Here is a 16,692-nt window from a genome sequence, read left to right on the forward strand (position 1 = left end):
CTCATACAGAGTATACATTTAATAAGCATGCAATACCAATAGAAAAAGCATAATTATTAAAGTATTTGAATTGTTTTATCATGTTGGCAAGCAAGAAGTAGAATAAACGGGATAGTCACCTCAAAGCAGAGCAATAAATAGTTTGATATGCCTGGCTGGTGGACAGCTTACTGCCCGATACAAAGTTGAGGTGCTGTGTGTTCTCCCCCTGTGTCGGCCACGGCCCCTGTCTGTATCTGTGCTTTGCCTGCCACTCTCAACTGCTCACACCTTGCCTATCAGCTCATCAACTCCGCGTTCAAATGCACCTGGTTTCCCTGCAGTCATCGGCAGATCGTACCTGGCTCTAGTATATAGACTTTCTAGTCTCTTCGCCCCTGTATCGAATACTGTGGTCTCAACAATATCACAGTTAGAAACAGGTATACTTTGCCCCTCATCAGTTCCGCGTTCGAGCCTCTGCAGGGGGCCACTATCTTTTCAAAACTGGAAATACGCAACGCATACCACCTGGTGCGTATCTGTGAGGGAGATGAATGGAAGAATGCCTTTAACACCCCCCTTGGCCACTTCGAATACTTAGTCATGCCCTTCGGTCTAACACATGCCCCCGCTGTGTTCCAGAACCTGGTCAATGACGTCCTCCGTGACTTCCTCAACCTCTCTGTCTTCTTCTATTTAGACAACATCCTAATTTTTTCCCGTAACAAAGAGGAACACGTCCAGCATGTCCGGCAAGTTCTCCAGCGGCTGCTGGTAAATAAACTCTAGGCAAAGGCTGAGAATGTGAGTTCAGTGCAACCTCTGTCTCCTTCCTCGGCTACATCATTGAAAGCGGGCAGGTGAGGACCTGCCCATAGAAGGGCCCGTAAGAAACTTCTCGGTTTTGCCAACTTTTACCGGAGGTTCATCCGTGACTGTTACGGGTGTGGTTGACCTGGAGCCGTTGACCTTAGACCTGGAGCCGTAACAGTGACTACAGAAGGGTTGCAGCCCCTCTCACTCGCCTCACCTCTCCTTCACTCCCATATGCCTGGACACCAGAGGCAGAAGTTGCCTTCTCTAGACTCAATAGGCTATTCTCATCCGCCCCTATTCTGATCCAACCTGACACCTCCAGGCAGTTCATCGTGGTGGTCGATGCCTCAGACACTGGAGTGGGGGCCGTTCTGTCCCAGTGTTCTCCTGCTGAAGAAAAGATTAATCCCTGCGCCTTCTTCTATCACCTAATGAGCGCAACTACGACATTGGCAACAGGGAGTTGCCTGCTGTGAAGCTGGCATTGGAGGAGTGGCGGCACTGGCTGGAGGGGGTGGAACAGCCGTTTGTGGTTTGGACGACCACAAGGATCTGTCCTACTTACAGACAGCAAAACGCTTGAACTCTCGGCGGTCCCTGTTTTTTGGGCGGTTCAACTTCATCCTCACTTACCGTCCGGGATCCCGGAACATCAAGCCAGATCCCCTCACTCGTCAGTTTTTCTCTGAGAACTCACCGGCTCCACCTGACACCATCCTCTCTCCTTCCTGCCTCAAGGTGGCGGCTGTCACCTGGGAGATTGAGTCCCTTGAGTCCCTTGGGGATCAAGAATATTTATTGATATCGATACCATTTTGGATACTCCTTAGAAATCTGAGTCTTTATTGATACCACTATCAATACTTTTCTATTAATTGGTGGAAATACAGTGGCGTAACAAGGCAACGACGGGCCCGTATGCAGGATGTTCAAGGCGGGCCCCCCCCCCCCCGGGGGGCTTCGTTACGATTGCTGATGCGGGGGGGGGGGGGGGGGTCGGAGCGATTGTTGACGGGGGGGGGGGGGGGGGAATGGAGCGTTTTTTTTTTTTTTGTTGTTTTTTTGGGGGGCCCTGATTGGCCCGGGCCCGTACGCGCCCGCATACCCTGCTTACCGATAGTTACGCCACTGTGGAAATACAATACGATTTTAGTGATGAGGAAAATATTTAGGAAATAAATAATTGTATTTTAAATTAAATATGTAAATCCTAATAAATATTGACATCAGTAGTTTTAATTATATATATTAAAATGATTAGAGAACTATACAGCTGTATTAGCAATACAGAAAGAAGGTGGGGTACTACAGTATTACTCATGTTTCTCACAAACTCAAAAACAAAAACTCAATTTTCTCTGTTACATTTGAACGCATCATGATAACCTAACAGTCGTTTTACTGAGCCAACCTCATCATGCAGCACATCTGAAACTTTATTTACTTTTTAAGATAACTAGCTTGTATGCTGCCGAATCCAACACCGATTTCATAATTGGCTTACTATTTTTAACTGACGGGACTAGCGACAATGTCGGTGTGTGCGATTACCGCTCGTACTTTGAGTCGATGATTAAGACGTCTGTGGTGCGACGGGAGAAGGAGGAGACAGGAGTCTGTTAAACTCGGTGACAGTCGAAGGTACTGCATTTGGCCTTTATTTGATGCACAATGCTAATGTAGTTGGCCATTGAGATTGTGTTCCCCCCTTTACAATAAATTATTTTTCGCCCGTTCAGCCATCCTCGCAAGCAAAGTTAACTGCCAGACTTCACTTGTTTTACTTGTAATACCCGTTTGCTTACAATTCCAAAAGCACTGGTGGACACGCTGCAGTGATTGGATTGATTTGATTTAATTGCTGTGACGCGACTCGAGGGACACAACATTACGTTGCAGGACCTACGGGACAAAGAAATAATAAATGAACGACGGGACTCGATAGTGGTATCGATAAGCCCAAATGTTAATGATTTTCGGGTTTTGAAAAAAGTGGAACCGGGTCCTTGATAGAACCGGGTTTTGATCCCCATCCCTATCGGAGGGCCCAAGCTTCAAAACCGGATCCGGGTAACGGCCCCCCGAACCGCCTTTTTGTCCCTAGCTTTGCTCGCTCCCAAGTTCTGCTGTGGTGCCATACGTCTCACTTTGACTGTCACCCTGGCATGAATCGCACCATGTCCCTCCTGAAGCGGCACTTTTGGTTGCAAACAATGGACACCACCACGCGGTCATTCGTCCAAGCCTGCACTGTGTGTGCTCGGGCCAAGTCCTCCCACCAACCCCCTGCTGGCCTGCTACGTCCCCTCCCAATCCCAGGTCGGCCCTGGTCTCACATTGGCCTCGATTTTGTAACCAGTCTTCCCCCCTCTAATGGCCACACTGTCATTCTCAATGTCATGGGAAGGTTTTCCAAGGCTGTTCACTTCATTGCCCTCCCCAAGCTCCCACTGCCTCCAAAACCGCCCAGCTGCTCGTACAGCATGTTTTTCTCCTCCACAGGATTCCTGCCGACCTCGTCTCAGACCGTGGTCCCCGATTAATTTCCCAGGTATGGAAGGCTTTCTATCGGGCGTTGGGGGCCTCAGTCAGCCTGTCATCTGGTTATCACCCACAGACTAATGGGCAGGCGGAGAGAGCGAACCAGGACCTGGGAACCACGCTGCGCTGTGTGGTTGCGCGCAACCCCTCTGCTCGGAGCGAACATCTCTCATGGATTGAGTATGTGCACAACTCACTGCCCAGTGCAGCTATTGGCATGTCCCCTTTCGAGTGCTCCCTGGGCTATCAGCCGCCCTTGTTCCCCGCTCAGGTGGAAGACATCTCTGTTCCCTCGGTTCAGCACCATCTCCGCTGTTGCCGCAGGGTGTGGAGGGAAGCGCGCGCCGCTCTGTTGCGCTCTGCTGAGCAGAACCGGCGTATCGGTGACCGTCGCAGAGTTCCCACTCCTGCCTATCGAGTGGGTCAGGAAGTGTGCCTTTCCTCAAGGGACCCCCCTCTTCAGACTGGCTCTAAGAAACTAACCCCTCGCTTTGTGGGTCCCTTCCCTATTGATGCCATCATCAAGCCGTCTGCCGTGAGGCTCAAGCTGCCTCGGTCAATGCGTGTTCACCCCACTTTTCATCTATCTCTGGTAAAACCAGTCACCACCAGCCCTCTCTGCCCCACAGCCGCTCCCCCCCTCCTCCCCGTTTGATTGATGACCACCCATGTTTCACCATCCAGCGATTACTGGACATACATCGTCAGGGTAGGGTTTTTCTTTTTTTGAAATTAATTTTCCAGGTCCATACATTACAGTCAATAATAATGCATATACTTTTCACTAAGCCGTCTGTTAATAGCCCACAGAAAAGTATCACAGGTTCAGTAAGCAGTACAAAAGTGAGCAGGGACCCATTAGGACCTCATAAGTACTGTATTATATCTACATAAGCATTTTTTTAATATAGGAAAATAAGAACAGAACTAAATATACAAACATGTTGGGTTAAACCTCAGCGTCACAAAAAGCCCTCTACAGAGGGAAAATAAAAGAAAACAAAAAGGACACAATAATCTACTTCAGAAAAATTATGGTCGTATTGGTCCGATATACGTTATCCAACTTTCCCATCTTTTCAAAAAAGTTCCTTGTTGCAGTCTCAAAGCAAAAGTAATCCTTTCCATCTTAAAAATATCATAGATAATAGTGGTGCAACGGTTTCCCGTGATCCGTACGGATCGACCATCACGGTTCGGGACGCAAGTGATCCGCGGATCGGCTGATAAAAAAAAAAAGTTGTGCGTTGACGTGATCAGCGCATGTTTAGAGGACAATTCCGGTATTAACAACATCATCAAGTATCGTGGCGAAATACAGTTTCTGTTGTGTTTTATTTGGCGTTCCGTAAATCCCAAAGAAACGTAAACCGGAAACTGAACCGGACGTGTTTAGGTTTGGTTGTAGTCTTTTCGCTCGGTTCGCCGTTTCAACAGTAGAGCTAGAACCGAGCGAAAAGACTACAACCAACCCCCCTTGCAATGAGCAATGAGTCTCCCAACCGAAATCAATGGATTTACAAAATGCCAAATAAAACGCCACAGAAACTGTATTTCGCTACCAAACTAAAAAAAAAGAAGATAAGGATGTCTGCATTGCCTTGGGAGAGTGTAGACTCTAAACTCTCCCCAGGCAATGCAGACATCCTGAATTGTAAATCCAGGGTTAGGGATTATTTACTATCCTATCCATGTTAAAAAGAAGAAGGAATAATGCCTCAGATTGCACATTTTTTAAATATTGACCATGCTTAAAGGAAGCATAATTATTACCTAATTTTTCACTTTATTTTGTTTTTACACAGTTTAAGATTTTATTTAAAGTCACATTTGTCTTGTTATCTTTATTGTTGTTGTTGATCCAAAAATGATCCGACCCGTGACTCAAAAACCGTGACCCGATCCGAACCATGAGCTTTGTGATCCGTTGCACCCCTAATAGATAATGTCAATCCATTACTCCACAGTCGGTTTTCCTTTTTTTAACCACCTTCTAGTAATAGCTTTTCTACGAGCAGCACTTAGGATCCGAAATAAACATTTGACATTGGAAGAAACATTTTCTGATGTTAAGGCACCCAAATATAAAGACTCAAATTGAACTTGAATGTCCGTCTGAAAAATGCTTTGCATAACTTTATAAACCTTCTGACAAAATGAAATCAATGATGCACAGGACCAGAACATGCGGAAATGATTTGCTCCGAGGCACCCACACTGTCGCCACTGAGCATGCCGAAGAATTTGTGTAGTGCCTCTTTCGAGCTGGAGTGATAAAGAACCTTATAAGGTTTTTCCAGCAAAACTCTCGCCACACAGTTGAGCTGGAAGTTTTCCACTGTATCTCACATAGGTTCTCCCAATCTTCGTCCTTAAGTGCAAGGTTTCCTTCATGTTCCCATTTTTGTTATACATACAGTGAACTACATTTTGTTTGTTGTAACCTCTTGTAGAGTCTTGAGATACGTTTCTGTTTAGAGCCATGAGAATACGCATCAATAAACACTTTTAACAGAATATTATCCCAGCCTACTAGTGAACTCCCCTTCTGTATCTGGTCAATATAATGCCGGACCTGAAGGAATCTGTAAAAATCGTTTACCTTATCGTTTACCTTATCCAAGCCAAACTGCCTCTTCAGATTTTGAAAACTATTCATGGTCCCCTTATGCAAAAATTCACAAGGGGTTAGGCGTTTTCAATACCTCGCAGATTGGCCAGGATATAGTCCCGAGGAAAGGAGCTGGATTTCGCTTGGACTCATCCTCAACCAGTGTTGTTTTTGGCAGGAATTTTAGATTTAGTTTTAGTCTAGTCTTTTTGACGAAATGCTTCTTAGTTTTAGTCCCATTTTAGTCATTTCTATCTTTGAAAGTTTTAGTCTAGTTTTAGTCTGACGAAAACTCAAAAGGTTTTAGTCTAGTTTTAGTCCGACGAAAACTCCAAAGGTTTTAGTCTAGTTTTAGTCCGCTGCTAGCACCGCTGCTAGCACCGCTGCTGCTGCCATGGTGTGTGTGTGTGTGTGTGTGTGTGTGTGTGTGTGTGTGTGTGTGTGCCTCGTCCACCAGCCTCTCTCTGTAGTGTATGAGTGTGTGTGTGCCTCGTCCACCAGCCTCTCTCTGTAGTGTATGGGTGTGTTCGAAACCGCGTACTTGCTTACTACTCCTACTAACTATGACGTCAAATTGAGTATGCAGAACGTAGTAAGCGAGTTTTAGGTAAGCGAGTAGTATCCGAATGTCTTCTACTTCCGGAAAGATTTTGAGTAAGCATCGCCAGCTTACTAGACGTACTCAACTGCCCCAGAATGCACTGCGTCTATTCAAAAGAACAGTGGAAGCAATGGCGCTAAACGGGGAGCCGCAGCAGCAGTGCTTTTAATAATTGTTTAATAATTGTTTTTAACATATCACCGCAAATCCTTAGGTTGAAGATGTACTGTGACGTTAAATGTGACGTTTATATATTTATTAACGGCGCCCGGCCGGTAGGTTATTGACACGTCATTTGATTCACGTATTCTGAGGTGGTTAAGTAAGGACGGTCTTCTGAACGTCGATTACTCAAATGGATTACTCAATCATTATTTAAGGATTCGAGAAGTAAGCCAAATATTTAGTAGGTAGTAAGCAGTAAGCAAGTACGCGGTTTCGAACACACCCTATGAGTGTGTGTGTGCCGTGTGCGTGCAGGCGCAGCTGCGCGCGAGCGAGGCTTTTAGTGTGTGATGGGGGCGTGACTGTTAGGACAAGCAGCTGGCTCCATTTCTGATGTCTGAGCTCTTGATTGACATTGCACGCATATTATAGTTGGCGGGAAAAAAGCATGTTTTGAAACTTTGTTCGTCCACTCACTAACAATTTAGTCTCGTCTAGTTCTCGTCTGACGAAAATGTCTACATTTTTCGTCACATTTTAGTCTTTATATGGCTTTGGTGACGTTCGTCTTAGTCTCATTTTCGTCATGGAAAAAAGGGGTCTGACAACGTCATTTTCGTTTTCGTCTTGCCTGACGAAAACAACACTGTCCTCAACCCCTCTCTCCAGGGCCGGCCTGAGGCATAAGCGATACAAGCGGGCGCTTGGGGCCTCCTGACCGCCAGGGGGCCCCCTATCGGAAAAAAAATAAAATAATAATAATTAAAAATAATAATAATAATAATATTAAATAACTTAAACAAGTGACCTGATTGAATGAAATAAAGAATACATCTATGCAAGAAAATTCTGATTTTACGATCAATATATCTGCCAGCTTTCGAGTCATGCATATCAACTGCGTGCTCAATCTGCTGACAGATAATTCGCGGTCATAGACAGACACTGCATAATACTCAAGGTTAAGTTGTAAGGGACATATATAAGCATGTCATCTAAAAGGACGTATCTCTCTGGTGCCCAAAAACGGAAAAAGAAAAGGACAGAAGATGAGAAAAAAGAGCAAGATAAAGGTATGATTGCATGATTATTTAAAATATGTTTTGAACTCATTTGAGGGAGGAGCAGCTCAAGCTATCATAGGAGTTAGCTAGCTAGCTAGCGAGTTAATGTCATCTTATATTTGCCATCACATGAGCTATATTCATCAACAGTGTATGTATCTCATTAATATACATTTATCTAGGTGTATATCAGATGTCAACGATATTGGCAGTGTTTAGGATGTTCAATCAAACATGTACTGCTAGCTCTTGCCAGGCTTAATCTAACGTTAGCTCGCTGACTGAGGTGGACATTAGCACTAGTAGCTAGCTACATGAAAACAGTACTGTTTTATAAATGTGACATAGTGGTGAGTCTGACAGCGACTAAGTGCAAAGTCTTAGTCCGTGAGATATCGGTTTATATTGGAGGAAACAGCCAAAGGTGAACTTAACCTTCTAGGTGTAAGGGATGCAAGCTAGCATTGCTGTGCCTGTGCACGTTAGTAAAAGTGACATCTCAGCCAAAGATGGAGCACAATGTGCGCTCTGCTCTAAGATCTTTGTTGAGAGATGGCCTATTGGTCTTCAACACCATGTTGAAGTGAGGAGACGTCTGTGATGAAAATATACTTATATTGTATTAATATTATATTTAGGATGTTAAGTGTTCACCACACTGTAATTAGGCTGTGCCTTATTTTGCCTCACTAGAATAGGAATGGTTAGGTGTGGAATTGTTTGTTGATGAGTGTAAGTAATGATGGCAAAATAAACTCATTTTTCATAAACTCACTATCAACTATGCACTTTTGCAATGTTATTTTTTCAGGAACACTGTTGAAGTATTTTGGAGCACAACCAACTGTACCTGCCCCCGATGTGTCATCAAGTGTAAGTGCCTCCACAGCTGATGATACAGCAGGTGAGGTTTTTCTTGATGGCAAATGGCTACATAGTCTTTTAATATGACATGACACATTTAAAAAAAAAAAAAAAAAAAAAATTTATTTGTTGATTTATTTATTTTATCTTTGCAGGTTCACCCCCAGCAGACTTACAGTCACCTGAAAGTGAGGAAGAACTTTTACCCATTGAGGAACAGTTACCAGCATTGACAGTCACTGATACACCGACAACCTCTGCCGGCATAACAGGTCAGTTAATCTAACAGTTTTTGTTTTGTGTTGCCTTACTTAACTGTGAAATATCTTGTGTTATGTTATGATTCTATTTTTGTATCTAATGTCCCTACAGGTCCTTCTACAGCATCCACTGCTATGGATGTCCCATACACTCCCTCAACAAGCACTAGCTATCAAGGTGGATCAACAGCTCCTCCAATTGACCAAGCTGAATGGTCAGCCGGCATGACAGGTCAGTTAATCTAACAGTTTTTGTTTTATGTTGCCTTACTTAACTGTGAAATATCTTGTGTTATGTTATGATTCTATTTTTGTATCTAATGTCCCTACAGGTCCTTCTACAGCATCCACTGCTATGGATGTCCCATCCACTCCCTCAACAAGCACCAGCTATCAAGGTGGATCAACAGCTCCTCCAATTGACCCAGCTGAATGGTCAGCATTCCTGTCTGACTCAGAAAGGACTGATCTGGTAAGAAGAGGGCCAATGCAAATTAGTGACACCTTCACCTTCCCCAAAAAATCTGATGGTCGAAGCTTTCATTACCATTATACGTGTAGACAATTAGTTAATGGGGAAAAAATCAAGCGAAGCTGGCTAATTTATTCAAAGAACAATGATGCGGTTTACTGCTTCTGTTGCAAATTATTCTCCAGAAAGTCCAAAAAACTGTTAACAGAGGGACAGCGTGATTGGGTCAATGTAGGAGCTTTTCTGAAACAGCATGAGAATAGTGTAGATCTCACACGTTTGATTAGCATCATTCAGTCTTTGGCAGAGAGGAATCTTGCTTTCAGGGGTTCTGTCGATACTTTGCATCAGGCCAACAATGGGAACTTCCTGAAAGAGGTAGAACTGATGGCAAAATTTGACCCGGTGTTAAAAGACCACATCAGGAGAATTGATAGTGGAATGCAGCACAACACGTACCTGGCTAAGACTATCCAAAATGAGCTGATAGAGTGTATCAGTGACAAAATAATGGAGGCAATGGTGGCAGAAATCAAGGACTGCAAATATTATGCCATCATATTAGACTGTACACCTGATGTTAGTCACCAGGAACAAATGTCTGTTGTGGTGCGCACAGTCACTCTGGGCAAAACACCAGAAATAAAAGAGCACTTTTTGGGATTTCTCATAGCTCCACAATCCACTGGCCTGGGTTTGTCCAATTTAATCCTTAACAGGCTTGAGGAATTGAACATCCCTTTTCAGGACTGTCGGGGGCAGTCTTACGACAATGGGGCCAATATGAAGGGGAAGAACAAAGGTGTGCAGGCTAGGCTCTTGGTCAAAAATCCAAGAGCTTTTTATGTGCCTTGCAGTGCTCATACCTTGAATCTGACCGTCTCAGATGCAGCCAAAGCATCAACTGATGCTTCTCGTTTTTTCGGAAATGTGGAGAAGGTATACAATTTGTTCGCTGGGTCCACTCAAAGGTGGGCCATCTTACGGCAGTTTGTTGACCTCACCCTCAAGTCATGGAGTGAGACGCGCTGGGAAAGCCGCATCAAAAGCATTGAAGCTTTGCGCTACCAGGCAGAGAAGGTGAGCGAAGCCCTGTTAGAAGTAAGGAATAAAGCCACTGACCCTGTAGTGGCTGTTGAAGCCAACTCCCTTGCTGAAGAAATAGGGTCATTTCGGTTTCAGATTTGTTGTGCTGTCTGGTTTGACATTTTGACGAAAATTAACATCACCAGCAAGCTGCTACAGTCAACCAACATGCAGCTTGATGTAGCTGTAAACCTTGTACACAAGAACAAAAGTGAACTGATCACTTACCGGCAAAAAGTCTTCTCTGATGCACAGACATCTGCAAAAGAGATTTGTGAGCGGATGAATACAGAAGCAGTTCTAAAAGAGAAGCGATTGCGCTCTACAAAAAGGCACTTTGCTTATGAGGCTGCAGATGAACCGTTGGCAGATGCAATGAAGAGGCTAGAAGTGTCCTTTTTTAATGCTGTTGTCGACTGTAGCATTCAGTCATTGGAGGATAGATTTCATTCTCTAAGCGAGGTCAAAGAAAACTTTCTAGTGCTGCTCAATTTTAAGGAGCTCGATCAAAAGGTCCAGAGGGAACAATGTGAGCTTCTTGGGGAAAAACTCTCGTGTGGAGAGGAGGCTGATGTTGATGGTAGCGCACTGGCTGTAGAGATCGAGAGTCTTCCTGAATTTCCCCAAACCATGACCGCCCTTGAGCTGCTCACATACCTCTCACAAAACGAGATGTGTGAGGTTTACCCAAATCTTTGGGTAGCTCTCAGGATAGCCTGCACTCTGCCTGTGACAGTTGCCTCAGCAGAGAGGAGCTTTTCCAAGCTAAAATTAATTAAAACATACCTGAGATCATCGATGGCTCAGGAAAGATTAAGTGGACTTTCTGTTATTAGTATTAATAGCAAAGTTGGCCAAGCAATATCATATAATGATGTCATCAATGACTTTGCCTCCCGAAAAGCTAGGAAGGAAAGATTTTGAGGACAGTTACATTGTATTGAGACAGTTGGGAATATTTTCACAATAATTGATTGTTGAACCCTTGCTGTCATGTTACTGACTTATCAGTTTTGTTATTATCGTTTATTTGAATGTTTTGAAACATTTTAGAAGTTCCAAATAGTTAGTTTAAAAGGTTAATTGAATACTGAGTCACTTTCATTATTTAATCTATGTATCTATGTAACGTTCTATTTTTTATTATATTCATGCTTGTCTATTTTGGTTTTATTTTGTAATTGGAAATTGCTAACTTAATGCGCATTTGCACAGTTGCAAATTATTTATTTAATATGTTTGTGATCGTTTGTTTGGAATACAGAGGCACTATCATTATTTATTTTTTATTTTTTAATGTTATTTTTGATAATATTAATGTTTGTGTATTTTGATTTCAGTTTAAGATTGCACATTTACAAATCTGTTGAAAGATCTGTTTATTAAACTGATACTTTAAAAAAAAAATACAAATGCTGTTGTATTTAATTATTTTACAATTTAACTTCAGTAAACCACACTTGATGCTTCACTTTGAATATGAAAGTTTAAAATAAATCTGTGATCTAAGTGCCCTCTAAGGTTAAAAGGTGACTGTTTTGGTGTAAATAACGACTATAATAATACAGGGGTCTATCAAGGGACAAAAGTCTAGAATATTTTTGGCATGAGAGCAACTGAATGAGGTCAAGGGGCACTGAAGCCCAAGCCCAAGTCACCATCTCAATAAGTAAAAAAGCAAAATGCTATGAATATGCTTAAATTTAGGTATTTCCCTTCTCCAGCTGGCCATATAAAAAATACAGGAAATCACATCTACGTAATTCAGTATTAATACAATTGATAATGTCAATTAATTAATTGTCAAATCATTGTAGTGTGACATTTTTGTCAATAATCGTCGAGCGCAAATGACTCCGCTAGGTGGGAGGGGGGGCCCCAATATCAAATTCTGCTTAGGGCCCCCGAAAGGCTTGGGCCGGCCCTGCCTCTCTCATTCAGGATTTTCATCAGGCTCACCCTGAGAAGACCTAGGCCGCCAAGAGGCGTCCGTTGAGGGTGAGGTCCTGTCATGGCCACAGTTGTGGTGCTGTGTGTTCTCCCCCTGTGTCGGCCACACCCCCTGTCTGTATCTGTGCTTTGCCTGCCACTCTCAACTGCTCACACCTGGCCTGCATCAGCTCATCAACTCCCCTTCAAATATACCTGGTTTCCCTGCGGTCATCGCCAGTTCGTACTTCGAGATACCGTTGTAGTTACTCGTACCTGGCTCCAGTAAATATACACTTTCTGGTTGTTTCTGCTGAAATCTCGTGCCTCACCTTTGTTCTTTTTTGCCTGTTGTTTTGTGGATTACAACCCTAGCCTGCCTGCTTCACTCCCTCCAGCCTGATGCACCCCACTCTCAAACCTGCCCCCCGCCTCACTCCTGGTTATACAAAATGAACCTTTTCACCTTCACTCCAACTCCGGTCCTGTCTCTGTGTTCTGGTAACCTTCCACAAGCCGGGCATATCAAACTGTTTTGCACTGCCTCTCTGTGATTATCCCTCACATATCACATATCATAATGCAGTCCCATGTCACCCCACACCATATTGACTTGAGGTTAATGAACGCACATTGTGGACTGGTCAGGCATTGATGAGGATGTGTGCGTGTTAGTACATGGTATCGTGATCCAGATACAAACAATGAATACATGCTGGTAAAACCTAGGATGTACCTGTCAATAAACATTTGTTTTTTTGATATGTATCAATTTATCTGTTGTGTATTCTGGGCTTACTAGGATTCCGTAGTAAGGAAGCACCGGGGGTATTCTGGGTAATATTCTGGGGAAGCCCCTCTCGGTTGTTACCATTGTTGACGTGCCATGGTGGCTTAATAAACAGTTGACGCAACGTTGTTGTCCGTGTTTGTGTGAAGGAGTAAGGATATAACACTATCCATCCATCCATCTATACTAATCTAATAATTTGTTATTTTCTGTAAAAAACAGTTACAGTAAACGTAGAACTCCTCACACATTTCCCTCACATCCCTGATGTGTATTAGAGACTTGTTAATTCTGCTGACCATTTCTATTCCCGTCTATGCTGGCTGGTTCCCTCTGTCTCTCTGTCCCTCTGTCTCTCTCTCGCTCTCTCCTGTCTTTCTGAACCATGCCCTCTATTTTAGATACTTCGGTGCAAAAATCTTCTGCCGAAAATTGTGTCCCTTTGAAAATATTGTCTTCTTTCTCCGAAGAATGAAATATTAATCACAATACAGCGCATGTGTGCTGTTCTTCCTATTTTCTTGTTATTTTTCTTTCAACTTCCTCCAGAGAGGTTTGATGCGGTGACAATTTATGTTGGATTTGCATGGTGTTTGAGTACGTACAAGCAACTTATTGATTTTAAACCAGACGGGTTGATGGCTTCTGACTAATACATTGCTAAATCACATCTTAAGTGCATTATTTGATGCACTCCACTGTGGGGAAAAACGGTCTGTCTAGCTACTGGACCAGATAAAATGAGACGGAGAGGTAATAAAGTCTATCGGCACGAGGACCTTGGATTTATTAAGTAAAGTGGCAACGGTTATACAGAGTCATAAAGCGTGAGAAATCGAATATGTCTAAGTCCCTAATCAGCGCTGATGGTTCGTCCGGAGCTTCGCCTCCGTGGAAGGTCTGCTTCAGAAGAAAGGGGTGAAGAGTCCCTGTGTGGTACAGTTTTCATGCTGTATCCTCCTCTCGATGAGGTGTGTGCGTTTGAGGTGTGTGTGGTTCTGTGTGTTTTGCTTAGTCTTGGCTCCCAGGCCCTGAGAGAGCTTCGTAACGGGGGAGAGTTCCTCGTGTCTCCGGTGTGATAAATTAAAACGGGGAGTGCCCCCCTGAAATGTCTCGTGTGTGATAATTTAATGTGGCTCTCAGGCCCCTGGTGTGGGCAGAGGTATCTCTTGGTTCCTCCTAACGGGGAAGAGCTCTCAAAATGTCTCCCGTGTGATAAATTAATGTGGCTCTCCCGTTCTTGAGGACTGGTGCATTGTCTGAGTGTCCACCATCTGCCTGCCTGGGAGATGGGGCCTTCAGCTCCGGCCTTGACCTGACTATATATTATCATGTTTGTGTTGTTGGGTTAGAGCAAGAGTTGACTATATTATAATGTGTCCATGTGATGTGCTCATCAGGCTAGGGTAGGAGTTGGCTATATTTATAATGTACATGTGATGTACTCAGCAGGTTATTTTTCCCAACACACCCAAAAGGAACAAGGTTCGATCCCTAATGCCCTAAGTGTACCTGTAGGCTTCCCACGTCTCAACCCATTCAACAAGCAACAATTTGGATTAAAAAGTAGCTTAAATGTTTGCATTACTGTGAGTGTTATTATTATTCAGTCCCTCCAGGAATTCGCGGGCATTTTTTGAGATTGTTACGCCCTAAAATGCCTGTTGTGTGAGCTTTTCCAAAAAGTTGCGATGAAAGTTGCAGTGTTTTTTAATGATTTTGTTGCGATTACAGTGAGAGAGTAAGTGAAAGTTGCGATTTATTTTCCTGATGTTAAATATTAAGTTATTACTGCAAAAACATTAATTAAAAGAAAAATGAGACGATGAGAAATGGTCCTATGAATAATTGATTCTTGATTCTTTCTGCGCTGGCAATAGACTTGGATGCAACAGCCTGTGTCATAGTGATCTGCCTCGTCGTCTGACGTCCTTGCCTGCAGTTCTGTAGTTATGTTTCGTGGTGGCAAAATGCTTATCAATGGAAGATTTCCGCTTATGTTCTTCCACAATATTGCATGCAGTGCAAAATAATTTCCCCCTGCTTTCATGTAGAATACCAGGATACTGCTTTTACAATTAGGGCATTTAGCAGACACTATTATCCAAAGCGACTTACACCGTTTAATACACACATTGACACACCGACAGCAGAGTCAACCATGCAAGGTGACAGCCAGCTCGTCAGGAGCAGTTTTAAGTGTCTTGCTCAGGGACACTCTCGTCACGCCAACCCCTTTTCGTGATCTTTCGCAGTTATTTTGCTCGGCAAGTGTGACACGTTGGACGCGCACATGCTGCATGAATGCTTGAATCACTTGATGTAGTAAACACGGAAGTAAGGCGGAAGGTGAGAAGATGTCCATTTTGGCCACGATTTTTTTAGTTAACATAATTTGTGTTCAAAATTGTAAATAATTATACTTGAAGAAAATACTTTTTTTTGTTTTGAGAATGCTCCTCTAGCTTTCCTTTAATCAGACATTAAAGCGCTCAGTTTCAATGAGACTGCTCAATTTGATTTTAATTGCCGTGTAGACCGGAGTCGGGAGATGCCAGTTCCAGTGGAGCAAAGTCTGACTCTGACTGACTAACTTTAAAAACTTCGGTACCATGAGTAAACAGTGTGCATTTTTATTTTGGGTGTGTTGTTTGCAGCACCGCGACGAGAGACGCTGGTTATTGAGTTTATCCCCTTATTTTGTGTTGAAGCTGAGTTTTGAGATGTTTCGTAATGGCATTATTGGTATTGTGAAAAAAACGGAACTGACTTTTCCCGAAAGGACTGAACGGGGATTAACAGACTGAGGCGTACTCACGCTGCATCCCTTCTTTTTTGGATAATAATTGTGAAAATATATATTTTGGAAATCGTATGGCTGGTTTGTTTGATTGTTTTTGTGATTTATTGCTGTATTTGATCTGCCTGGTTATTATTGTTTGGGTTAACTAAGCTATTTTTGTTCCGTTTTATTTTACTTTGTCAGACTTGCCTCTCACTGGCACCCCAACATTAAATTTAGTCAAACCCGCTACATTGTATATGAAAACAGAGAGGTGTATATTGTGGCAACCCGGGCCCGAGAATGTCTTGGTAAGGTAAGGAATCACCACACTTCTCGGCTGGTTCAAAGCCCAGGGGGCATTTATTCGGTCAAACAGAGTTCTCCCCGTAGGGCAATGAAAAACATACGCTAGCTCCGTGAGCCAGGAGAAAACAATGAAATAAGGGTTTAGCTTTCTCTGTCCGGTTACGGCGCGGGTCACCTCCCTGCGGCTCGTCCGTGGGTCGCGTTACTCCACCGGCTTCTCGCTCCAACTCTCCTTGGGAATCGGGGAAAGCGCAGTTTAACATGGTGTCTCACTCCCCCCCCTCAGGTGTTTCCCATCCCCCTGATTAGTACGCCGGGAGTGCCGCCCTCTGGCTCCATCTGTTGGATACAGCCGGTACACGCCCTCCACCACCTCTCCCCTGGGCCCTCCAGCCCGAGGGGTTGGGGACGGGTTGCCAC

General features: G+C 43.6%; 1 protein-coding gene across 2 annotated transcripts; it reads left to right on the top strand.

The window, feature by feature from the left end:
* Positions 1-7,565: 7,565 nt before the first annotated feature.
* Positions 7,566-11,469, top strand: LOC130369999 (zinc finger MYM-type protein 1-like). Of its 2 annotated transcripts, none has more exons than XM_056575625.1 (5): positions 7,566-7,789; positions 8,592-8,684; positions 8,800-8,916; positions 9,017-9,136; positions 9,237-11,469. In XM_056575625.1, the coding sequence occupies exons 1-5, from the start codon at positions 7,705-7,707 to the stop codon at positions 11,384-11,386; spliced, it is 2,565 nt and encodes an 854-aa protein (XP_056431600.1). In that variant the 5' UTR covers positions 7,566-7,704; the 3' UTR covers positions 11,387-11,469. The 2 variants fall into 2 exon arrangements, with proteins under 2 accessions (XP_056431600.1, XP_056431601.1); XM_056575626.1 differs by having other exon boundaries at positions 8,592-8,653.
* Positions 11,470-16,692: the final 5,223 nt, after the last annotated feature.

The sequence above is a fragment of the Gadus chalcogrammus genome, chromosome 17 (assembly GCF_026213295.1).
Source record: "Gadus chalcogrammus isolate NIFS_2021 chromosome 17, NIFS_Gcha_1.0, whole genome shotgun sequence".
In the NCBI taxonomy this organism is placed as follows: Eukaryota; Metazoa; Chordata; class Actinopteri; order Gadiformes; family Gadidae; genus Gadus; species Gadus chalcogrammus.

Coding starts and splice junctions, on each gene's coding strand:
- LOC130369999 (XM_056575625.1), top strand. CDS start 7,705: ATGTCATCTAAAAGGACGTATCTCTCTGGTGCCCAAAAACGGAAAAAG. Junction 8,685..8,799: donor CACAGCTGATGATACAGCAG/GTGAGGTTTTTC, acceptor TTATCTTTGCAG/GTTCACCCCCAGCAGACTTA. Junction 8,917..9,016: donor AACCTCTGCCGGCATAACAG/GTCAGTTAATCT, acceptor ATGTCCCTACAG/GTCCTTCTACAGCATCCACT.